Source organism: Paramisgurnus dabryanus, chromosome 1 (assembly GCF_030506205.2).
Source record: "Paramisgurnus dabryanus chromosome 1, PD_genome_1.1, whole genome shotgun sequence".
Classification (NCBI taxonomy): domain Eukaryota; kingdom Metazoa; phylum Chordata; class Actinopteri; order Cypriniformes; family Cobitidae; genus Paramisgurnus; species Paramisgurnus dabryanus.
Window position 1 is genome coordinate 72,135,007 of NC_133337.1, and position 26,151 is coordinate 72,161,157.

A 26,151-nucleotide genomic window follows, 5' to 3' on the forward strand; every position below is an offset into this window, starting at 1 on the left:
TTTAATTCTTTCATCGAATTGTATTTACAATCTACACATTATAGAAATTATTGACTGTGATTATTTTATTTTGTTTACAGAATCAACACAGAAAAACTACAAGGCATTAAAGGCCCTTGACGTGGAAGACTTAATTGCATTAGCCCTGAAATTTGCCCCACACAGAAATTTAAAATGGTAATCATATTCAGTGTTTCCCACAGGATTTAGAGAGACTTTTTTAGAGCATGTGGCGATTACGTCACACGCTAATTAGCATATATGTGATGTGTTTGCGTTTGATCGAGTGTTGGCACCTGAAATATGTTTAATTTCTTCTCTTTTATCTGTCACATTATATTGCATATTACAGTTTTTCTCAGTTGCTTAAACACATTTACTGAAATTATGCCTCATATTCTCTAAATAGTCAACACAATTGCATAACATCTCACACAATACTCCAAGTATTATATTTTCAGGTCAAAATTAAACTCTACACTCAAAACCATGGAGGCAACAGTGAAGCGACTCAAATTAGGCTTTACTCGTGGCTCAGCCTCCCTCATAATCATACCATGGACAAGGACATGGTCAGCTAGAGTGGCTTGAATCTGAGACTGCTTGTCACCTTTCACCATGTCCTCCTCCTCTTCCTCCTCCTTCAACAAGTCCTCTTCCTCCTCCTTCTTTCCCTCCTCCTCCTCCTCCTTTGCTAATTGAGCCTTAGCTGTGCTGACTTGAGTGAACAGTATTGAATGCTAGTGCTTTCCATATGACCACATGGTGTAAGCCCCGAGAGATGTAGGGATTTGTGTGTAGAGTTTTGAAGTAAAACTTCACTGATTTAAAACTCATGTGTTAAATCAGGGGAGTAGTGTTTATTGTTCAGCAAATTGATTTTGAATGATTGTGCTTCTTGAAAAATGGCGTTATGGTTTTGAAATTTTAGTTCAAAAGCCTGTTTATAGTGTTTCCGCAATCGAGAAAAACTGTAAAACAACTGCATGCTATTTTTTACATATTATCTGTTCGGTTGTCAGACATGAAACGAGTATACTATAAAGTAGTGACAAAACACGACCCAGAAACACCTTGTGTTCAATTTAACCAGTTGTTCCTTTAACGGCTGCTAAAATCCTGATTTATAAACGCGACATCGTCTGAAGCGCTTGCAAGAATGAATTAAGCCGTTTACCAGTAAAATATAAATGTAAATTGGAACCACCATACTCAATCCCACAGCGACATCTTAAAATAAAAACTCGTTTCAATCTGTATAAAAACTGTACTATTGCAGTACTAAACTTTTACCAACTTGTAGCTGTCGAAGTAACAAAAAAAAACCTTTTCAATAGATTTGTTCTAAAAATACTAAGGTAAAAGAGAATCATTTTGCTGATTAAATCAGTTGTTGTAGAGAAAATAGCCTACTTTTAAAGAAACCATGCGTAAAAGATAGCATACTTTTGAAAATTATGGTGTGAAACTTTTTTACTTGTATACACTTTATCATATTGGTTTAATAACTCTGCTTGTTCGAATATATATATATATATATATATATATATATATATATATATATATATATATATATATATAGCCTTTATAGTTTAAAATAAAATGTCGTAAAGAATCATTATCAAAATTACTAATATCCTGGCGCTGAACTTTTTCTTGTTTGTATGTCTCTTGTTTATCAGTATACCAACATAATTATTTAAAATGAAATATTCTTCTGATAACCAAACTGCAGCGCACTAAATATATTTAAAACTTTTTACGAAGAAGTAGGCCTACACAAAACGCGTTTCAAATCTGTATATGCATTTTTATCAGACCATTTGACGGGGTCGTGCAATTTAATGATAATACTTTTGTCATTGAATTGTTCATCTAAATGTTTAACCTAATGTTATACTAACTTACGTTGCCTTTATTGTTTTTTACTTTTGCAGATGGCAGAGATTGCTGTGGAGTTCTGAAGTTCATTGTTTAAATGTTTTCATTTTTAATATATTAAAATGTTTTTTATGATACAATGTTCTACATGTTTATTGCCAATTTTATGTGTTATATAAGCAAATTATCTACCCTATTATATTATTATCTAAGTCTATAAATTATATAAATGTTCCTGTGATTAATGATTTTGATTTTATGTCTATGAATAAAGAATCCATGGATCAACATGGATTGTGTGATTATTTGTTCATTTAAATAGATTATATATAAATAAACTTAGTTTATATAGTGAAATCTTGTTTTTTTTTAATGATTTAATTGTGAATTTTTATTATTAATGGTGCCTAAATATAGGGAATAACTAGAGGTTTTGAGAACGTTCCGGGAACGTTCTGGCAAGGTTCTGCAAACGTTCTGAGCAGGTTAGGTTGATGTTACCCGAATGTTCCCGGAACGTTCTAAGAACGTTCTAGGAACGTTCCCGGAACGTTCTGACAAAGTTAGGCGAACGTTCTGAGAACCTAAAAATAACGTTCTATTTCCGTAAAGAAAACTTTCCTGGGGAACCAACAGGGAACGTTTCAAAAATAACGTTCTGGGAAACAAAAACTAACGTTCTGGGAACGTTCCCGGAACCAAAACCTAACGTTCCGGGAACGTTCTGGGAACCAAAAATTGTTAGCTGGGATAATTCATGCTGTGAAGCTGGATTAAACCTGGTCAAATGATTGTGTATTGTGTTTTCATTTTTTTATGAGGTTTCTTCATCTATATAAACATATTCAATATCACCTTTGGTTTGCTCAGAGTTTGTTCAGATGATTTTTAAAACTAAATGTTGTGAAAATGCAAGGTGTGTTACACAATTTCAATGAATGGCGTGGGGTCAAAAACTATCAAAAGTTTCAACCTTAGATATATAACTCTTGACATACAAGACTATCTGTAACGTACGTGTGCTATCTGGGGAGTTACGGGTTACAGGTTGCCTGGAACGCAGCATTTAAGCATCCTTTGAAATGGGACGGCCTTACTGGCCTGAAGTCGCGCTGCTGTGACGCAATCGGTCTTAAAATACGTCATTAGAAGGTCGCAGCCTTTGAATTGTGACACAGCTTACGATTACTGGGTGCGTGTTAAATCGGGGAATGTTTATTTTACAAATTTCACTTTCAGACCGAAATTGACGTCACGCACGCAGCACGCTGCAAAATCGAGTTGGCGACGGAGCGTTTTAGCAAAACATTCCCTATGGAGGAAGAGAAGACAAACACAAACACAGGTATTTAAAATACAATACTTTTTATACACAGCCGAATGCAGAAAAATTCACTGAAATTCAGTGAATTGTTGTGAATATGCGCAGATTTTGCGGCTGTAGTTTCTTTAAAGTGTAAATTTGAAGTATCTTTGTTGCGCACTATCAGTGCATAATGTCATTAAAACATCATGCTACACATTCTGCTTATGTAACGTTAGTAGCCTATATAGCATGGATACTACACATAATGTGCCGACATAATGGCCGATTTCCAAACGTAAGTTAGCTTTCTGAAGAGTGTATTAGGGGATTTATGCTCTCGTCTGGACCTTTCCTGACAGACCAGTGTTACCCTGACTACGCTGCACGTGCACATGGAATCCAGCGCTCCGTCCCAAACCGCATACTTCCATACTATATAGTAGGCAAAAAGCACTACTTCTCGTACTCTTTGCCTACTATATAGGATGGAAGTAGGCGGTTTGGGACGCAGCGCAGGATTTAGTTGTTACCACTGATCTATCCACACTATTCCTGACGTAAATTCGGGCGCCGCCATCTTTGAGCTCATATGGGTAAAACTTCCGGTGAGCCACTACAGCTAATGGTAGACTTATTGCGAGGGATACGAGTATTTTAATGCATATTATGAAATCCAGAAAGACCGGCATAATTGTGCAGTTAGGGGTTGCCATAATAGATGATACAAACGCAGTAAAACTCTACAAAACATTTGTTTTAACTATACATGGATATCAGCTGACGTCACTCACTTGTCTTCCGCCATTTTAAGGACTTGAAGTGGGGGGGGGGCTCAAGATGGCGACGTGAGTGGTTGTGTTTTTGGAGCTGAGACAGAATAATAGGGTCCACCTAATTTAATAACTCTTTAAACTCTAATGTTGCTTAATTTTGTTAACGGAACGTTTTAAAGTTACCTTCCTCAAACTTTTGTGACTTGTTGTGCATTTTAACAACTCTTGATAAGCACGTGTTTGACGGCGTCAGTGACATGGAGGATTCTACGATGGAGACGCAGACTGTGAAGGAAAAGCCCAGGTAGCCAAAACAGTTTGGCCCAATAATGGCCCAAATCCGGCAGGCCAGAAAAAAAAACCACGGCCCAGTTCCGGCTGCCAGAAAAGGGCCAACTCTGGGATGAATGACGCCCCAGAATCGGCCCAAGTACACTGGCCCATGTCCGGGTGCCTAAAGTGAGCCGGCACTGCCAGCACAGTGCCAGAATCACGCCAGCTAAAACTGTACACTCAGCCAAAACTGGCCAATGTCCGGGTGCTTAAAGTCAGCCGACACTGCCAGCAAAGTGCCAGAATCATGCCAGCTTAAACTGTACACTCAGACGAAACTAGCCCGAATTTTTTTTTAAAGTGTTTTTTCCACAAAACAATATTTTATAACCTTAGCCCTTAAGATGGCATGTACTTCTTAAAAAAACTTTTATTATATTTAGTTAAAAAAAGTTAAACTGCACATTAGAAGTTCTATCCAATGTTTGTGATGCTTTTAATGTGTTAAGTGTCACACTTTACTGTAGGTGTTTAAAAAAAAAGAAAAATATACAGTATGTTTACATGTTTATTTGAAACATAACATTACATTAATAAAACATTAATAAACATCTGGACACTCCTCAAGTGTACCCTAAAAGAAGGAAAGACTGAGAGAAAAGATATAAGAGGGGGAACAGAAAATGACTCATGGTTACTTCATCAGATAGACTGAAGGCATTAATGTTAAATTGGGTAAATGTTAAAGGAATAGTTCACCCTAAAATAAAAATTCTGTCATCATTTACTCATCCTCATGTTGTTTTAAAGGTAGGGTAACAGATTTGATCCTGAAAGATTTTTAGTTATGCTGGTTAAGAGGCTGTTTACACTTGGTATTAAGATGCGTGTTCACGTGCGCTCACCTCCTGTCTGTAAACAGCGAGAAAAGCAAACTTTTCTGCTGAATTGACAACCTGTACAGGAGGCACAAAACGAAAGGCATCTTTTATAACAACAACAGCAAAAACTGCCTGGATCAGCAAGAGCAAAAACCCAAATTAACATCTGTAACTTTACTGCTTTAGCACGAGATGCAAACAGCTGCAGGAGGCAAAGGGTCTGAAAGGGTCGTTGTTTATTTTGGTAAGGTAGGTACGCGATATGTTTGTATTGAGATGGATTCAGATATTCTACTTTGATGAAACATTGTGTTGCTTATGAAATTTGTGTTCGTTTACGGATTAGCATAACGATATAGTTACTACGTCTACACAACCGAACGTGTGCTTAAACTAATTCTGATATAAACCAGTTGTTTATGTTGGTTATTTTGGAAGTGTTATTCACTTTGTACTGCAACGTTTTCTCACTGGTGAATGAGACATGAAATGTGACCGTCTGATCTGTGCTTGTTCATGTGTTTTGAAAGAGGCGTGACTTTGGATGGCGATTTGACTTAAGGGTGGGATCGTGATTTCATTACTAGGCGGCTACCGTTAGCATTTTTCAAAATGTGTTACCCTACCTTTAAACCTGTATGAATTTTTTCTGATGAACACAAAAGAAGATATTTTGAGGAATGATGGTAAACACACAGCAGATTGTAACCATTGACTTCCATAGCAGAAATAAAAAAATATGATGGAATTTAATGGGTACCGTCACCTGTGTGCTAACCATCATTTATCAAAATATTTTCTTCATCATATATCACAATACTTTCAAAATACTTTTTCCTACTATGGAAGTCAATGGTTACAATGTGCTGTGTTTTTACCATCATTACGCAAAACATCTTAATTTGTGTTCATCAGAAAAAATCATGCAGATTTAGAACAACATGAGGATGAGTAAATGATGAAAGAATATCTATTGAACTATCCCTTTAACAACAATTGAAATACCTTGAATTTGCTTGTTTTCAGGCCCGCTCTCTTATTCTTTTTGCATCTCTGTCAGATGCAAGCTGCAGAAGTTTTTACGAACTTTTCTACTTCACCATCTGGTGCACGAACAGTAGTTGAATTTCTTCTGACAGATTCTTGAAAAGAAACAAAATTATTTAATTAGGTAAATGCAAGCATGTTAGTTTAACCCTGGAGAACCCAAGAACCCTTCTCTTAGAATCAATTAACATTGGCCACATTTCACCCGTGGGTTCTCCAGGGTTAAATGTTACCTACAAGCTATTCTGCTTCAAAAACAATGACAGGTACTTTAGGTTGGAAGACTTATAGCTTCATAGATTAACATTGTAATGGCTTTATATACAGTGGCAAGAAAAAGTATGTGAATTTCACAGTTTTCTGAACAAATTTGTCATAAAATGCGATCTAAACTTTATCTAAGTCAAGGGCATTGATAAACATAATGGGGCGGTTTCCCGGACCAGGATTAGCTTAATCCAGAACTAGGCCTTAGTTTAATTAGGAAATATAATTAGTTTTAACAAACATGCCTTACTAAAAACATTACCTGTGTGCATTTTGAGGTAAATCAAAGGGCACTGATGTATTTTAAGATATGTAAGTGCAAGTTGTTTTCAGTTTGGAGAGCTCTTAAAACTGTTTAAGTCTAGGACTAGTCTAATCCCTGTCCGGGAAACCGCCCCAATGTGTCTAAAAATAATTACACAAAAACATTCTGATCTTTCATGTCTTTATTGAGAACTACCAGAAAACATCTTAGTGCTTGGGAAAAAAATGTGAATCCTTAATTGAATGACCTCAAAAAAGCCAATTGGAGTCAGGTTTTAGCACAGCTATGGCCCTATTGTTTTTTCCCCAGATTCAGTTTAATTTTTTCTCAAATTCCGTGTTTTTCGTTTTATTCTGGATTCTGGTTAAATTAAATTTCAGTAATCAAAAAGCACATCTTATCAACTGAAAACATAACAGAAAATTAGCAGATCCACCACTGCAGTGAATATACTGTACTGTATGAGTGTGCGACTGTGCGTTTCCACAAGGTGACGTGCCTGTTTACCAGCATGTATAGACCCTTTTACTGTTTGTACACAATGATGACGTGGCAGCGTATGCGCGCGCATTTAGGCAACGGAAGTATCGTAAGAATCAACAGTGAAGCAACACAAACAGTAAGTTATTTTTAAAAAAATGACTTTATCAACATTTTCAACACAGCTACCAGATCCGTGTACTATAGTGGAGTGGATAAAAGACGTTAGCAGATGGCCAAAAATAAAGTTGCCAGATACATATATACGTATATTAGTATATTATATTAGTGCAACCAAACGCAACAACGGGACATTTTGATGTTGAGAAACCGTTTTAATAAACTTTCTGAGTTGCTACCACGTTAGAACCAATGGGGAATAACACCACTTCCGTTGCCCAAATGCGCGCGCAGGCTATTTGATCACGTGAGCTGTAAAAGGGTCTATAGCTCGTATATGGTTCTCAAGACACGAGGGCTCACTAAGTTTTCTTTCTTGTTTAAGTGAACATAAACAGCTGTATGTTTATTAGTATATTGAAGCAGTGCCGTCTTAAAGCTGTCTTGGGTGTTCAAAGCTGTCTTGAGTGTTCAATGTTCATTATACAAAAAAAATGAAAACCCCTCACTACTATTAACTGAATAAATTTCGCAGCTGCACATTTAATCCATACAGTGAGGACTGTGCAGTGTTTTATTTGTATTTATTGCTAAGGTTCATGTTAAAATCATGTGGACAGACAATTTCATAACTAATATATTTACATTTAATACAGATGCCTGAAAAGTAAAACAAGATGAGTATAGTATTATGATTAAGAGGAAATATTAAAAATTTGGTTGCTTTTCAGTAGCATTGTTGTAGTGACAGCCAAAATACATTGGCCTATATGTAATACACATGAGTAGTACAAAGTCCATTTCCTACTTTGCAAACTCGACACAACAACAAAAAAACTAAACAAAAATGAGTGGAAGTGGCAACGAATATCCAAAGATGATGAAATTGTGGACAAAAAGGTAGCACAAATTCCTATGGAAGTGGTTTGGCTAGCTAAAAAACTGACAAGGCGCAGATTAAAATATAAATGAACCCTCTTATTTTTGTGGCTTCAGTCATTGTTGGCATACTGTTTTAAAGCTGGAAGCATTAACAACTTACATCGAAATATATATCATTATCGTTCAATATGGATTTTTGCCATATTGCCCAGACCTAGGCCGATGTATTTTGGCTGTCACTACAACAATGCTACTGACAAACAACCAAATCTTTTGTTTTTTTATCATAACACTATACTCATCTTGTTTTACTTTTCAGGCATCTGTATTAAATGTAAAAATATTAGTTATTAGAATCTATGATTTAACATTAGCAATAAATACACACAAAACACTGCACAGTCCTCACTGTATGAATTAAATGTGCAGCTGCAAAAGTTGTTCAGTTAAGAAAAGTGAGTGATTTTCATTTTTGGGTGGAAAGAACATTTCTGACACAGAAAGCAGTAGGCTACTGTCACTTTAAGACCCAGAACAGCTTTAAGACTGCACTGCTTTAATATACTGACTGACACATCTAGCTGTTTATGTTAACTTAAACAAGAAAGAAAACTTAGTTTAGTGATCACGCATGTGTTGACTGCACGCTGTGTGCGTGCTTCGCGAGCCCTCATGTCTGAGGAACAGATGTCAAGCGTGCGCGTTGTGGGAACGCTGAGTTGCACACTCATACAGAACAGTATATTCAATACAGTGGTGGAGCTGCTACTTTTCTTCATTTTTTTCTAAATTTGTGAATGTCCTGTAAATAATATATACTTTTTAAAGCGGTACGGATGTGTGCGTGGGCAAGGCGGACATGGAAAGAAAGTATACTGTACCTTTTCTGTCTGTTCTGTTCCAGCCTTTATTGGAACCTGCTAGTGCTCTGAAAAACACATGAAAGATCTGAATTTCTTGTGTAATAATTTTTAGACACATTATGTTATTTATGTATATTTATTCAGAAAACCATTACATTTTCTTGCTAATGTATATATACATAAACATACAATACATATATAATATTGATGGCTCTTGCTTCGTTCTGAAACCCTAGATGGCAGTTTTCTTATCCTCGAACAAACTGTCATCACAAGGGCTATGTTTACATGCACAAAATTTTGTCAATCCGACTGAATTTAATCTGATGAAAGGTTACAACAATACAGTTTACATGCACCCTAAACATGTTTAAATGTTTGCACCTCAAAATGTTTGTTTTCATGTACATTTTATATAAACCGAACATCTGTGCAAGCGCACAGCCAGGGTTGGCAGCTTCACATATCAAAACCATCCCCATGGACATTCAAAATTAGCCCAAAAGCATCCCAATGACTTATCACAGCCCAAATACCAATAACTAATGAACAAAATCCTTTCATATCTGACCCGCAGAAAAAACAACTCGCAAAGACAGTTTAAACAGTAGCCCAAATCTGAACGAAAAAAAGAGAGGACTTGGCAATGCCACCCCAAAGCCAACCCAAAGCAAATAAGAGGTAAATATACGACGTGAACTTGAGCACAAATTTTCTGTGCACATGCACAATGTATTTTTGCATCCGACAAAATACTTCGATTCACGCATTTACATGCATACTTTTCTCCTGCTGATCGGATCACAGATTGGACTTCACCACCCCTTTCAATACGATTCAAATTGGCATCCAATCTACCTCAATCGTATTGATTAAGGTTTTTACATGACAGCTTTTTAATACGATTGAGCCATCAATACGATTACAAACTGATTAATTGGTTGCATGTAAACATAGCTACTAGAAACATAAGTACTAGAATAAGGGCACACCACTAAGGTAAAAAAAAAACGGTTACATGCCCAATTGTGCCAGTGTTGTATTATTGAGAAAGTTCATTATTATTTTTATACCTTTTTAAGCCTTGCCTATTTAAAATTGTAATATTTGCAAGATGCAGCAAAAGAGAACTCAATTTGGTTTTTAAGGGTTATTTTGAGATTTTCAATTATATAAAAAAGTAAGTTTTCCTTACTCTTAAAGGCACACAAGGCAAGTCTGAGTATTATCTCTCTACTAGCTCCCCCTAGTGTCTGGGAGTAAATGCGTTCTATATCTAAGACTATACGAGACTGAAGGACACCGGGTCGGATACAGCGAACTTGCAAGTGGGGTATTCTTCCTACAGACGGTAGGGGCGGGCGAGAGAGTCTTCATTCGTCATGTAATGAGTCATTTAACCATATACCGACTTATGAAGATGATTTATTAACATAAAAATGCTGCCTTGTGTCCCTTTAATCACACACATCCACAGATAATTGTGTTTTCTCTACCATTATATTTATATTTCAAAATGACTGCCAAATCCATAAACTGGAATTGTGATCTAATAAAATATCTTGTTATTATAGTTTACATAACAACGTTTACATATCAAAGTTTAATTTAGACTACTTAATGTAAAGACTTTTTAAAGACTTGTTATTTGTAATATATATTTGTAGCCCTAAACAAATCCCTATCATACTTCTGGCCCCAATTGACCCCTCAGACAGTCCTGACATTAACAATGCAACAAAACTGATTCCCAAGAAATATCCATGCCTCGTCCAATATTGTACTTTTACTTACATTAATTCTTCAAATGAATTCTGTCCAAACTGATGATCTTGAGAAATCTAAATGTGACAAAAACAATCACAATAAGTTGTTAAGTTGTATAACAGACAGACAGATCATAGATACAAAATGTTGAGTAATAATTACATAATTAAGGTTCACTCATTTTCTACAAAGTATCTGTCAATAGATGAAATCGGTTATAATGTTGTGCAACAGTGAGGTGGAAATATTTTTACTGCAGGTGCACTTTAAGTTAAGAAGTTTAACTACCAGCTGTGTCCTGTAGCTTCAATGCTCTCTGTTCTGTGAAATTTAAACGTTTTCTGTACCAGACAAAGTTATCCCTTGGTAAAAAAAAATTACCTCAGTCAGCTGTATAATAGCGGAACTGGCTGAGGTGGCTACGAGTGTTTAGCAGAATAGCTTCACGATCCCTCAGTTACTCCCGCCTGCTGCATAGACTGCTGAGGCAAATCCTCAGACCAGTTTTATGAGTTGCGAAATATTATTTGTTTGTTTTGCTAAACGAAATATTACTGTTTAAGTAAGTTCATTAAACTGAGCAGAGTTCATTTCTTATGTCTGAATTCTCCTTGTCAGATAAATATAAAAATCGATTTTCTTCTCAAATTTATCTAGAAATACTTCAGTATTTTAATAATAAATTCAAATGCTAATTTACATATTCGTTGAAGTGGGATTGTGGTCATTTAAAAAATTACGTATACTATATCAGTCACACCAGTTTGTCCTTCTTTTAAATTAAGTTTACATATATCTAATATGTGCAGAGTATAAACATTTTATGCATTAAAGTTATGTTAAATAACTTCCAAAAAGTCTTACCTCAGAGAAATTGCAGCAGACTTCATGCAGCAACAACCGTTAAAGCCCGGTAAATGTCGTCACTAGATGTCGCAGCTAGTGCACATGTCTTGAAACAGCAGCAGTTCTTTTTCCAAAATAAAAGTTCCTTTAACCAGCTTTAATTGTCTAAAAATTGTAATCGATAAAATTATAAATAGATCAATCTTTATGATCAAATTAGTTCAAATTCTGGAAAAGGGCTGAAAAATTGTAGTTGTAATAAAGTAAACAAATTGACAAGCTTTACAGCTTATTAATTTTTTTTTATAAAATCTCAATTTAGTATTTGACCATTAATTAATACAATATGTGTTTGTTGAAATATTACATACATAGAAAATTTTTCAGTATAAACTTAATAGCCCAGATACTTACATTCAATAGGCTAATGGCACTTTATGCCTCTACAAACCTATTCTTAACATTAAAATATGCTTCTCTCCTTCCCTTATTTTATTAGGGAAAAATTTCTGAGCTTAACTTTTCCTCACACTACTTTTCACTTATTGACATAGGCTACCATTAATCAGGAAAACTAAAAACAATTATCAAAACATTAAATAGAAACAATTATATGCATATCAATTGTTAAATTAATATATTTTTATTAAAACAAATGTGAAATGTGAAAGCCAATATGTGGAAAATATGCCATTTGTCAGCCAAAATCGGACCAAATCCGCATATCCACAGCCTAGCCGAATCTGGCAACTTTTGCTGGGCCAGTGCTGGCTTAATGCTGGTAAGCCGCAGCCAGAACACAGCCGTGTGCGCCGACACTCAGCCGGATCTGGCCCGAATGCACTGGCTACCTGGGAGGTATTAAAGATATCCACTCTTACTCTTGCAAAATTCTGGAAGGCGGTGTCTGTAAAAGTGATCCAAATAGCCCAACGAAACATCAAATTAAAAAAGCTAAGAATGATGATGGTAATGAGTTGTCATTGAAAGAAATGCAGGAGAACATCATCCGCATTTTGACTGAAAAAATTGACCAAAGAGCTGACCAAACTGACATGGCAGTCCAGCAAAACACTTTACAAATCGAAGGACTGAAAAAGTCACTTGATTACTGTTACCAAGACATTGCTGATTTAAAGAAGGAAAATGCAAACCTTAAGACTCAATGCATGGAATCTCAAAAGAAGATGGAAGAAATGGAACAGAAAATTAATGATGCAGAGAGGTATAACAGGCGGTGGAATTTACGTCTTTACGGAGTACAAGAGAGATTTGATGAAGACATTAAATCAACAATTAAAGAAATCTGCAGAGATATTCTCCCGGAGGCTGACTGCATTTCGGTGATGGGTGGCATCGACGTGGTCCATAGGATTGGAAAAGTCCCGGAGCAGAGAAAGAACGTCAAACCACGACCAGTTATCATCAGGTTTCTGTCCAGGACGGCGAGAGATTTAGTGTGGAGAAATGCCAAAGCCAACGAATATTTGGTGAGGAAACATCTTCGTTTCAAAGAAGATCTTACTGCTGCAGACAAAGAGGCACGCATTAAGCTGTGGCCTCTTGTGGAAAAGGCACGCAAGGAAGGGCAACGAGCATATTTTGTAGGTAACAAAGCTTACGTTGACAAGAAAGAAGTTCGAATGACCTAATGGCTTGAATTATTATGTTACTATTGCACAATCAATATGTGTGATGTGTAGGTAACAAGTTGTAGTTATGGCAAAGACTTGTTTGGATTCCGCCACATGGCATAGCACTGTTAAAAAAGACGTTACATGGAAGGGTTGCAACAAAAAATATTTAAGACCCTAAGTTAATGGTTTATACGTTAAAAGAGTAACTTGAATTGTAAATTGGTTAAGTTGAATGTCTATTTCGGTTGTATCTATAAATGCCAGAGGTTTACGTAATTTATTGAAGAGAAAATCTTTATTTTTGTATTGTAAAGGGAAGGGTGTTGATTTTTATTTTATAAGAAACACATGCTTGTAAAGATGATGAAAAGTTCTGGAGGAGTCAGTGGGGAAATGATGTATGGTTTTCACATGGTAGTACTAGATCTGCAGGTGTCGCAATACTAAAAGGTAATTTCAAGGGTCAGATCCTCAGCCATGAGAGTGATTGTTCAGGAAGAATGGTAATATTACATATTATTATCGATCATACTCATTACACTCTTGTTAACTCGTATGCCACCAATGATAAACAGCTTAATTATACATTTTTTACAAATATTGAAACTAAATTAAAACATATTAAGAACAAATTCCCATTGACAAAGATAGTTGGGGGGGTGACTTTAATAGTGTGTTTGATGAGGACTTAGATCGTTGGCCATCAAGAAACAGAGACACTCACAGTGTAATTAAAGATGTATGTACCCGAGTAGGCTTAATTGATATTTGGCGACTTAGAAATCCAGATAAAAGAATCTACACATGGAACAATAAGGATTATTCACAACAGTCACGCATAGATTTTTTCTTAATATCTGATGATTTAGAAAAGTTTGTCCAATTAATTTCTATAGACCCATCTGTTTTGACTGACCATAAGGCTATAAACATTTTCATTAATTCACGTGATTCTGCTGAATCTAAATTCAAAAAAGGTTACTGGAAACTGAATAAAAATTATTAGATGATGATCATTTTAAAAGAATGGTAACAAAGCTAATTGACAAACTGGTCTCAGGCTAAATTAAACAAGGTTTACGGTGAGCAATGGGAGGTAATGAAATATGAAATCAGAAAGTTGGCTATTTCATTAGGGAAATCAATTGCCTTGACTAAAAGATATAAAGAAAATGAAGTTATAAAAGAAATAATGCACTTATCTAGTAAAGGTACTTTAAATGTTCATGAATTAACAGATTTATCATCATTACAAGTTCAATTGGATACAATTTATGAAGAAAAGGCAGAAGGTGCATTTATTAGATCAAGGTATAAGTGGATAGAACAAGGAGAAAAAAACACTAAGTATTTTTTTAATTTGGAAAAAAGAAATGGTGAAATGAATTCTATTAGTAAATTATTAATTAATAATGCAGTGGAAGAAGATTAAAAAAATGAGTATTTGAAATGGGTAGAGGAATAAGGCAAGGATGTCCGATTTCTCCTTTTTTATTTTTGTTGGCAATGCAGATAATGTCTCTTCATATTAAAAAAGGAAATTTTCAGGGTATTACAGCTTTAGGGAAAGAATTTCGGTTGTGTCAGTTTGCAGACGACACCACTTTGTTTTTAAAAGACAGAAATGAAATCTTTAAGGCAGTGAATTGTATGAAAGAATTCTCCATTGCATCTGGGCTAAGAATGAATGTGAATAAATCAGTTTTGTTTCCTTTGAAAGAATGTTCGGTAAACCAAATATGTAATATTCCAGTTGAAAATCAAGTAGTTTATCTTGGAGTGGTGATTTGTAAAGATGAACATTTACGGAATAATTTAAATTTTAACCCAATTATTGATAAAATTAGTAAGAGGTTTAATATTTGGTTGCAAAGGGACTTGTCAATTCAGGGACGGGTATTATTGTCAAAAGCTGAAGGGGTTTCTAGGTCAGTGTATACGTCTTTATCATTGGATGTTCCTCCCAAAGTCACAAAAAAATTAGATCAAATGCTTTTTCAATTTATTTGGAGGAATAAACCACACTATCTGAAAAAAGAAAAGATCACGGTAGCTTAGAAGTACTGAGTTATGACACATTAAACAAGGTATTTAAAATAAATTGGATTATTCAATATCTAAAGAATAAAGATAGTATATGGAATTCGTTTCCAAACTATTTGTTTAAACAAATGGGTGACCTTGCATTTTTATTAAAATGTAATTATTCAATTGAAAAACTACCAGTTAAACTTGCTAATTTTCATAAACAAGCTCTTGGCTTGGACTCTGGCCTATGAATACAACTTTTCCCCTAGGAGATTCTACATTTGGAACAATAAAGATATGCTGTATAAAAACAAAACACTTTTCTTTGACCATTGGTATGAAAATAATATTGTACTAGTTAGTCAGTTACTAAATAAAGATGGGAATTTATTAACATATAAAGAATTTTTGGATAGATTTAAAATACCAATTAAACCCAAGGAATTTGCTGTTGTGATGGATGCGATTCCCCAAAAGGTATTGACTCTTTTTAAAAATGTATCACAAGATGGAGATCCAAACCTTATTGACATAAAGAGCAAAATATTTATTGGTGATATAAATATATTGCAAAACAGAATAACAAATAACTATATTAGAAACCAATTTAATAGAATTGTTTATCCACCAGCTCGTTTTTTTTGGACTTCTGTTTTTGGGAATGTGAATTGGCGGAAAGCTTGGCGAACAGTGGACAAATTTTTTATAAATAATAAAATAAAAGAAGTCTGTTTTAAAATAATGCATAGGATATACCCGGTTAAGCATGTGTTGGAAAGGTTTAAATTGGATATTGATTATTTATGTTGTTTTTGTCAAGGTGAAAAGGAAACCATTTTTCATTTATTTTTTCATTGTATACACACAAAGATGTTTTGGGTTGAATTGGAAAGATTTATTGTGAAAAAACTGAATATTGTTTTACAGCTAACTGGACTGGACATATTAATATACTTCAATGATCAAACACTTGATAAAGAAAAGGAATATCTTATTCAGATGTTGATTTTACTGGGGAAATTTCACATTCATAAGGTAAAATGGTCTGACTCCAAACCAAACTTCGTGCACTTTAAAAATGAGCTTAAGAATTACTGTACTATGCTAAAGAACTGTAACAGTAAAAAATCTGACAGAGCTCACATGATTACAAGCAAATATGACATTGCTAGTTGAATGACATCTTTTTTTTCCTTCTCTCTCTCTTTGTTAATTTTATTTTAAATAACTCTGGCTTGTTGATTTAAAAATTGTATACTTTTGTTTGATTGAATAATTCTCATTGTTCTATTGTTGACTGCAAAAAAAAAAAAAAAAGGACTTGAAGTGGTCGCAAAAGAACTAGAAGCTATGCCTTCAATATGCTGTGAGCATCAAAATCGCTATTTTAACAACACTAAGAAGGCTCAACACAACATGATATTTTGCTCGAAGTATCGCCTATGTCTCTACACGTGAACTCGAGCATTGAGAACATTGTTTGTGAACAGAGAGTTAACTAAAAAGAAGGTTTTGAACAACTGACTTTGGATGATTCGGCGTCCGCTCGCCGCCATCTTCCCAGTCAAGATGTATCGAGCTCCAATTGCGACGTAAGGAGGGAGGATTGTAAAGATTGATTTCTCCTAAAGCATAGTTCCATAAAAATGCATCGTTGTTTTGTCGCAAGTGAAAAACAATATTGACCTTCTAGTTGAAAAAGGAGCCTCATATGAGATTCATTCATTCCCCTTCGGAAATCGATTATTTACGTCTGGCAGAGATGACAAGCGGACACCATAACAGCCAAAGTCAGTTGTACAAAACCTTTCTTTTTAGTAAACTCTGTGTACACACACAATGTTCTCAATGCTCGCGTTCATGTGTAGAGATCCAGGTGATACTTCGAGCAAAGTTTCATGTTGTGTCGCACCTTCTTATGTTGTAAAATAGTGGTAGTGCGGTAGCAGCGGACAGCGGCTGGAAGAACGCGTCAGGGATCGAGAAGGCATCACACCCTAACCAAGATATATATTTTTTAAAGTAGCGTTTATTTTCATGACAGTCGAGATGCGACATGTTGTCTTTCGTAGCCCTTTACTGTATCCGTAAGAATCATAGACAGTAAAAGATAAGACATCCGTAAATCGTAGCAAGGTAGCCAATGCTTGTCAATAGCCTACTGGTACTCGATAGGTCCTAAAGATGGCGGCATGATGTAAAAGATCACGTGACTGAAATCCATCCATAGGGAATGTTAAAGTACGTCACCGCAGTGTTGCATTATGTGACGTGGGCGCCATGTTTAGAGGCACCGCCGACCGCTATGCCATTTAATTGTGGGTGTGTTTAGCTAAAACTAGGTAAAATTGAAGAAGAACGGAAGAAATCGAGAAGTTAAAGAAAAAGAGGAGGGACCCCATCGTGAGAAACTAAATGCTACTGCCTAAAAACTTTTTTTGGACAAATAAACAACATAGATCCATATGATTTAGCAGCCCAAGACTGGATTACGGATCCAGATGCAGTACCTCCACTTACATATCTGGTCAATAACCTTGTTTTTGCAGGACGTTATTTACATTTTGCAGGAGTTTAAGAGCTATAAATCCCTTCAAGCTTATAGTAAGATGACACTTCTTCTTTTGGAGTCTTATGACGGTTGGCAAACCAGCTATTTACTGACAATGTGTTAATACCTACGTATCTTAATAATTCTATAAAAAAATTCTCAGTTGTATTCTGTGCGATGAATCAACACATGTTCATAAGATGGCACTTCTGTTTTGGCCAAGTTATTAAGACAAACAAAATGCTAAATATTTAGCTAACGTTATGTTATTTAAAGAGTCACAAGCAGTGGGTTTGAGCAGTTGCATTTAATAAAAAATATTTGTTATAATCGTCAAAATTGTCTAAATATTTATTTTTATAACGAATGTGGTTAGGGTGATCAGATATGAATGAATCAATCAAAAACTTACATTTACAAGTTAGTTTGACAGTGTTAGCATAAAAACAAGACAATTTAAGTGGTTCTGCTTTTATTAATCACAAATTACTGAATGACTGAAAATGCAGCGAACACACTCTCGCTGATGCAGGAATTTTTTTGAAAAGTAAACGTTTTTCTCCTGTTGCAGCAGGCAAACCACGCGATCCGGCGTCTTTTCGTCAGCTCCTCCACCGGCTTCCCTTGTTTTTTCCACGAATAAAAGCTGAAAAAACATATTCCGTTGTTCAGTTTCCTTCCTGAACGATCGCGTGACCTGCTATGGCAGTTCTTGATCGAGCAGTACTGACCAAACATATCGAAGTTTATTAAAATCTCGACAGAAAATACAAAAACAACCTCCAACACATGAACTCAAATACAGCGGGATAGGACGCGATCCTGCAAATATGGCGGATTACCCATAATGCAACACGGCGTGACGTCAACTCCACATTCCCTATAATACACACACAAGAACTGAATGTGTATGTGGCGCACGTGCATCTATTATCCACACATCCATCCAGTAAAACCTTTCATAGAAACTGACAGTGAACAATAAATACAATAATTATTCAAAAACAAAATATTATGCTGATAAAAATATGCTGATTTAGCTGGTTTATTTATTCTGCTACTATATAGGCCTATTATTACAAAAATGAGATTACAGTACATAATATAGACCCCTTCAAGGTTTTTAAACATTGAATGACTATCGGGTGCATGCGCAGCATGGGGTCAAACTGTTCATACCATTTATGCTTTTTAGTTTAATCTAACAGGGCTGAAAAATTATGACTTACCTGAAATGAAGTGAGCACTAACAAAACACGAGCCTCTTTGATCTTTGCATTGTCCCAGTCTACACATTTAATTGCTTGTAGCCACAGATGTTGTATTTTTTGTTTTTGAGATTCTGCAGGAATCCCGAAAAAATTAACGGCAGACCTGGTGCGATTTTCAAAGCCCACGACGCAAGTTGGCATTTTTGACGATACCGAATAACACGCAACTCAATCTGCTGTAATGACTTTTCTGACCCCGACATGCGCAGTGGGAACCGCCTGTGACGTGAACTGTGAAGGGGTCTATTCACCTTATTCCGCCACGCCCCTTTTTAATTCTTTGCTCTTCTGCATTTTGTCAGCGCATTCGGTAGCTAGTTTGGTGGTTAGAAGATTGTTTGTAGTTCACTATAACTTTAACGAAATGACAAATAACGCTACTGCTGTAGATGTTTTTTAAATTAGGAGCACGGAGAAAGCTTCATATGACGCTTGGATAGTCTTATAATGTACCATCAATCGTCACATGGTTAGACGATAGGCAAGGCAAGTTTATTTGTATAGGACATTTCATACACAGAGGTCATTCAAAGTGCTTTACATAGAAATGAGAAAACAATATATAAAAAAGAAAAAAGAAAATGTAAAAATAATAGATACACGATAAAATCACAATAAAAACAAAAATACATGAGAATTTAGAATAACAATAAAAAAATTGAATAAAACAGAAGTAAAAGTGACTTGAGTTAAAAGTGCAGTCAGTGTGAAGCAGCACAGTGCTCATTTAGTAAATGCAGAGTTTAACAGATGTGTTTTTAATCTAGATTTAAAAGTGTTTACTGTTGAAGCACATCTGATCTCTTCTGGAAGCTGATTCCAGCTAGAGGTGGCATAATAACTAAATGCTGACGCACCTTGTTTTGAGTAAACCCTTGGTATTTCTAACTGACCTGATCCTAATGATCTGAGTAATCTTTTAGGTTTATATTCAGTTAGCAAATCTGTCATGTATTTGGGTCCTAAGCCTTGAAGTGATTTATAAACGAGTAACAATACTTTAAAATCTATTCTAAGTGTAACAGGAAGCCAGTGTAAGGACCTGAGGATTGGAGTAATGTGGTCAGATTTTTTGGTTCTTGTCAGAATTCTGGCAGCAGTGTTTTGTATGAGCTGCAGCTGTCTAATGGTCTTTTTGGGGATCCCAGTAAGAAATCCAATGCAGTAATCCACCCTGCTGGTGATGAAAGCATGAACAAGTTTCTCTAAATCCTGTCTTGAGACAAAACAGCTAATTCTGGCAATATTTCTGAGATGGTACTGTAGTAAGCTGATTTGCTTTTCGCTTTCACGTGACTACTGAAATTAAGGTCAGACTCTAAAATAACACCAAGATTTCTGACTTCATTTTGTGTCTTTAGACCCCTAGAGTCAAGGTATGTGTTAACCTTGAAAGTTTCATCTTTATTTCCAAATAAATGACTTCAGTTTTGTCTTTGTTTAACTGGAGGAAGTTTTGACGCATCCAACAGTTAATTTCATCAATGCATTTACATAGAGAGTCAATGGGGCTGTAGTCATTGGGTGACAGGGCTAAGTATATCTGGGTGTCATCTGCATAGCTGTGGTAAGCAATTTGGTTCTTTTTCATTATTTGACCAAGTGGGAGCATATACAAATTAAACCGAAGTGGTGCTGTTTTTTTTTTACTTGGAAGAAGCATGGAATCAAAGCCTACACTCTAAAAAACGTTGGGTTAAAATTAACCCAACTTGGGTTGTTTTGCAACCCAACGTTGGGTTAAATATGGACCAACCCAACACTGGGTTATTTTAACCCAACAAGTTGGGTTGTACAATCAACCCAACCAGTTGGGTTGATTTTTTAACCCATCTGTTGGGTAGAAATAACTTTTTGTTGGGTTGAAACAACCCAACGTTTGGTTAATGTGTTTAAAGCTGAAATTTTGTGGTTTAAATTGCTTTCATACCTTTCATTGTGGTGTCTATAAATAACAAAGCATAGATTTAATTGAAAAAGCATATTTATTGCACATGAACAATAAAAGAGCACATAGCCCTACACAAACAATCAACTTTCTAATAAAAAAATATATTAGTATTATATCTCACAATCTAAAATGACAGATACCCGGTTAACATTACAATTAGATCAAGTAAAAAGTTGTACAAGTAAGGGATAATGTATTGGCAGCATGTCATCACAGAAAAAAGCCCCAACAGTTTCTTCAGGACAAATGTCACAAACACATTGGTTTAATCATTTGTAAATTTAATGTCGGATATGTTATTAATAGACATTGATATTTAATTTTTGTGTAATATAAAACTGTACCTGTCAAAATGATTTGCAGCATTGGAGTTTTTAGTTTTGAGCAGTAGTAGAATGTCACGACTGGCCAATCAGAAACTAGCATTTAAGAGAACTGTGTAATAAGAAATGGTTAATGTAACACATAAGATCAACACTAAGTTGCACAAACAGTCAATATATGATCAACATGAGTTATCACCCTAGCATGACAAATAACTACACAGACTTCTTATAGAAAGGGATTCCGTTCTTGGGAGTTTGTAAACAACAGTCTTCAAAAACACCCACACTGATGTGCACTGCTTAGTAAAATGAATGTCCAAAACATAAAAAAAGTTTAAAACATGTCAACATCACCAAGGAGGGTGTATTGCTGGAGTGACTGTCTGTCAAAAACAACGAATGCTTGATGGCAGAGATCGTCATCTTCCAATCCAAGAACAAATGGGAATGGTTTTGTCACCTCAGCCTCTCAGAAGAATGCAACCATGTTGGTCCCAACCTGTTGAAAACAGACAAACACTTGTTAGAATGCAGGCAAAGACGCTAAATGCATGATGCAGCATTATTATACAAAACCAAACAATTCATATTTCATACACACAAATGTAGTATCTAGTTTAATTGTAATGAAATGTATAAATTTCTGTTTTATTTCAATAACCTTACAATATACTCTTTGTTCATGCCAATAACTCAGATTCACAGTAATTTCAGATTCTGCCACGTCAATTTACCTGGCAGTAAGCCCGATTTTTTAGATTTTGCAACAACCTGCATACTTGCCCTTATTACTAAATAGAGCCAACACTTTATTAGCATATATTATGTAATGAATACAGGGCTGGACATTAAAGGAATAGTCTACTCATTTTCAATATTAAACTATGTTATTACCTTAACTAAGAAAAGTTGATAGATCCCTCTATCATCTGTGTGCATGCACATAAGCGCTGGAGCGTGCTGCGACACTTCGATAGCATTTAGCTTAGCCCCATTCATTCAATGGTACCACTCAGAGATAAAGTTAGAAGTGACCAAACACATCAACGTTTTTCCTATTTAAGATGAGTAGCTATACGAGCAAGTTTGTTGATACAAAATAAAACGTAGCGCTTTTCTAAGCGGATTTAAAAGAGGAACTATATTTTATGGCGTAATAGCACTTTTGGGAGTACTTCGACTCGCCTGAAAAGTCCGCTCCCCTTCTCCCTCTCATAATGGGAGAGGAAGGGTGTTACTGCGCCGAGTCGAAGTACTCCCAAAAGTGCTATTACGCCATAAAATATAGTTACTTTTTTAAATCCGCTTAGAAAAGTTCTACGTTTTATTTTGTACCACCAAACTTGCTCGTATAACTACTCATCTTAAATAGGAAAAACGTTGATGTGATGTGACGCACACAGATGATAGAGGGATGTATCAACAATTCTTAGTTAAGGTAATAACATATTTTAATATTGAAAATGAGTAGACTATTCCTTTAACGTTTGTCCCTAAAGTTAATGTTTTAGAGTTGCAAGTAAAAGAACATTTTTCTTGGCCGAGTTTTAACTCTATTCCTACTTGTAAACATGTCTTCTTGCTAGTTCACAAACAAAATATTAAATGTTTTAGGTTGCTTGCAAAGCAAAGTGTGCAATACTTCCATTACTTACATAAACTTAAGATTTTCTTCCCACTTTTGTAGACAGGAGTTGGAATATCATCATGGGGTTCTGTAGAGAAAAATGTTTAGGTTAAATTAGTAACTTTACTGTCATAATACTCAGCAAACAACAATTGTATTCCCAAGTGTACCTGTAGGTGATTTGTTGATGCTCCTGGTTCTTGGCTGGGAAGTTGCAGGATTCTGTCTGTAAAATGCAGTGCCCAAGTTTCAAATAGCTTTTCGGCATGGTCAGGGAATAACACAGAGAAGTCTTGTGAACTCTGAAAATGACAAATCATACATTCATTTTCAATAAAACTTTAATGTAAATTTATGCGATAATGAATGCTATATGGGCTAGCTTGTCAGTGAACTACGGCTGCGTGTAGTAAATGGTGCTTCACCTGTTTTCAGATGATGGCAATTTACTTCTAATCACAGAACCGGCTTTACCGATGAGATGGGCTTGACAATTGTATACAATTAAAGAGATAGTTGGGCCAAAAATGATATTAAACCCATGATTACTCACCTCCAAGCCATCCAAGATGCATACGTACATCATTTTTCAGACTAACACATTTTCAGTTATTTTAGAAAATGTTTTAGATCTTTCAGTTAATCAAATGTAAAGTTATGGGATCCACTCCTTCAAGTCCAAAAATATTTGCATCCATCCTTCACAAAATAAATCCATATGGCTCCACGATAATAAACAAAGGCCTTCTGAGGGTAATCCGTGCAGTGTTGTTGTAGAATTATAACAAGAATATCTAGCTTCTGCTAATGGCGCCATCTTGGTCGCGTCCGCATTTAAGATGAGAGCTGTCTTGAATACAGAGGAGTCTAAGATGGCGGTATTACTGGAAGCTAGTTATTTTTGTTTATAAAGTTTAAATATAGATATTTCTACAAAAAAACGGCACGGAATACCCTCAGAAGACCTTTGTTTATCATCGTGGAGCCATTTGGATTTCTTTTGTGAAGGATGGATGCACATTTTTTGGACGTGAAGGAGTGGACCCTGTAACATTACATTTGATTAACTGAAAGATCTAAGACATTTTCTAAAATATCTCAAAATGTGTTTGTCTAAAAAATGATGGACATATGCATCTCGAATGGCTTGGGGGTGAGTAAATCATGAGTTTAATATAACTTTTGGGTGAACTATTCCTTTAATCGTGCAACCTTACTACTTTTGAAAATGACATACTCACAGCAAAATAAGCAGGGATTCTTAATAAAGAAATGCTTTGATATGCCTCATTGTATTATAAACATATCACTTTAAATAATAAAAAACAAGTGCATTTTCATGTTACCTGTAAATAACTTTGTAAAAGCTGGTATCAGAACCTCAAAGTGACATTGTTTTAGCTTCTCCAGGAAAAAAATATCCATCTTTTATCCATCAGGGTCTGAGGAAAAGAGCCAAAACTGTGATTTAAGTGGGCATCATCAAAAACATTTGAAAAAGATAAAAATGTCTGTAACTTACAGACCAAATGAGAGTTCACACCCTGTCTGTGAACTCAAGGCTAAAGTTTCATGATCTAAACATGATATTAAAAGCATCAGTTTGATTTCAACTTTTACAACAAACGATTATTTATTTAAAACGTACACGTTTCCTCCTCATATTAACTTTATCTGTTTTAAACTAAATTTCTAAACCATTAGACTACGTTACATTCTAACGTTTCTAAAATTATTAAAACAAGCCATTTTAGACATATTTCATAAAACGTTTGATCAAACGAAATATTTAAATCATTTAAAAGCAAGCATATAGATTTACTGAGCATTACAGACTAGCGGACGCTAATAAAACTTTTAATAAGAGTTATGTCTTGTGAACCATCATTTTGCATACTTTTGCATTCAGAAATAGTTTAAATGATTAAAAACAATGACACAAACCTTTTCCTTCAAATAAATCAAAGATAAGTCGATGAAAAACCGTTTATGAATCCTGAAGTGATGTTAAATTCCCGCGTCAGGTAGCGTGCTGTGGCAGGAGGAGTCTGACGTGTCTGTGTGGGGGAAGGGAGAAGTTCTCTTTGGGGAAGAACAACAGTGACACCCGGTGGTCGCGCCGGTAACATTCCGACTTTTTGAAATTAAACTTTAAAATTGGCGTTCACTTTACAAACCGACTGCAAATTTGAACATTATACATATATATTCTCGCCTGAACTTATGTTTAAAATACATTTTGTGGACTAGAGAAAGTAATATTGAGAAACAGCTATATGTATCTATTAAGTTGGCTCTGCTTCAAAATTACCCAACATATAACCCAACAAGTTGGGTTACAAAAAAACTACCCAACACTGATAAAACAACCCAACAAAATAACCCAACTGGCTCAACCCAGCAGTTGGGTTGAAAAAACAACCCAACGTTTTTTAGAGTGTATGATACCACCTGGAAGCATGGAATCTTAAAGGATTTGTATCGACTAAATTTTAGAGGACGTCTGCCAATCTTTATTGGAAGATTTCTTTCGAATAGAATTTTTAGAGTTAAGGTAGACAATACTGTGTCCGACCCGCATAAACAAGGACTTGGAGTACCTCAAGGAAGTATTCTATCAGTAACTCTTTTTAGTATTAAAATTGACAGTATTGCTCAAGTTATTGGTTCTGATGTTCTTTGTAGTTTATATGTAGATGATATCTGCATTTGTTATAAGAGCAAGCATATTAACATTATTGAACGAAAAATCCAACTAAAAATAAATAAAATGCTCTCATGGTCAGTACGAAATGGCTTTAAATTTTCACAAACAAAAACCGTCTGTATGCATTTTTGTCAACTTGGTTCATTACACAATGAACCAGAGTTATTTTTGGATGGAACTCCCATTAAAGTCGAAAAGGAGACTAAATTCCTTGGCATAATTTTTGACAATAATTTGACAATTTTTGTGACTGTCCTTTATTCCACATATTAAAATGCTTAAAAAGAAGTGTTCTAAAGACATGAACATTTTAAAGGTTTTGTCCACAACTAAATGGGGAGAAGATATGACATCACTTATGAACTTGTATAGAACTCTGATCCGATCAAAGTTGGACTATGG

At 35.3% G+C, this 26,151-nt stretch overlaps 1 protein-coding gene and 2 long non-coding RNA genes across 4 annotated transcripts in view; 1 reads left to right on the plus strand and 2 right to left on the minus strand.

The window, feature by feature from the left end:
* The first annotated feature begins 3,022 nt into the window (after positions 1 to 3,022).
* LOC135734550 (uncharacterized) overlaps positions 3,023 to 26,151 on the plus strand; it is a 318,539-nt gene continuing 295,410 nt past the window's right edge. The window contains exon 1 of the mRNA XM_065253394.2: positions 3,023 to 3,226. Within this exon, the coding sequence (XP_065109466.1) occupies positions 3,196 to 3,226 (31 nt within the window). The 5' untranslated portion in view covers positions 3,023 to 3,195. The remainder of the gene's footprint in view (positions 3,227 to 26,151) is intronic.
* LOC135734478 (uncharacterized) lies at positions 4,764 to 11,768 on the minus strand. 2 transcript variants are annotated; one of them, XR_012334713.1, is made up of 5 exons: positions 11,670 to 11,768; positions 10,833 to 10,879; positions 9,057 to 9,103; positions 6,120 to 6,256; positions 4,764 to 4,867 (listed from the first exon to the last, which is right to left on the minus strand). It is a non-coding gene; the product is annotated as an uncharacterized lncRNA (long non-coding RNA). The 2 variants fall into 2 exon arrangements; XR_010527356.2 differs by having other exon boundaries at positions 4,784 to 4,883.
* On the minus strand, positions 21,162 to 25,423 carry LOC135734477 (uncharacterized). Its single transcript, XR_010527355.2, has 5 exons — positions 24,987 to 25,423; positions 24,389 to 24,484; positions 23,213 to 23,344; positions 23,071 to 23,130; positions 21,162 to 21,914 (listed from the first exon to the last, which is right to left on the minus strand). It is a non-coding gene; the product is annotated as an uncharacterized lncRNA (long non-coding RNA).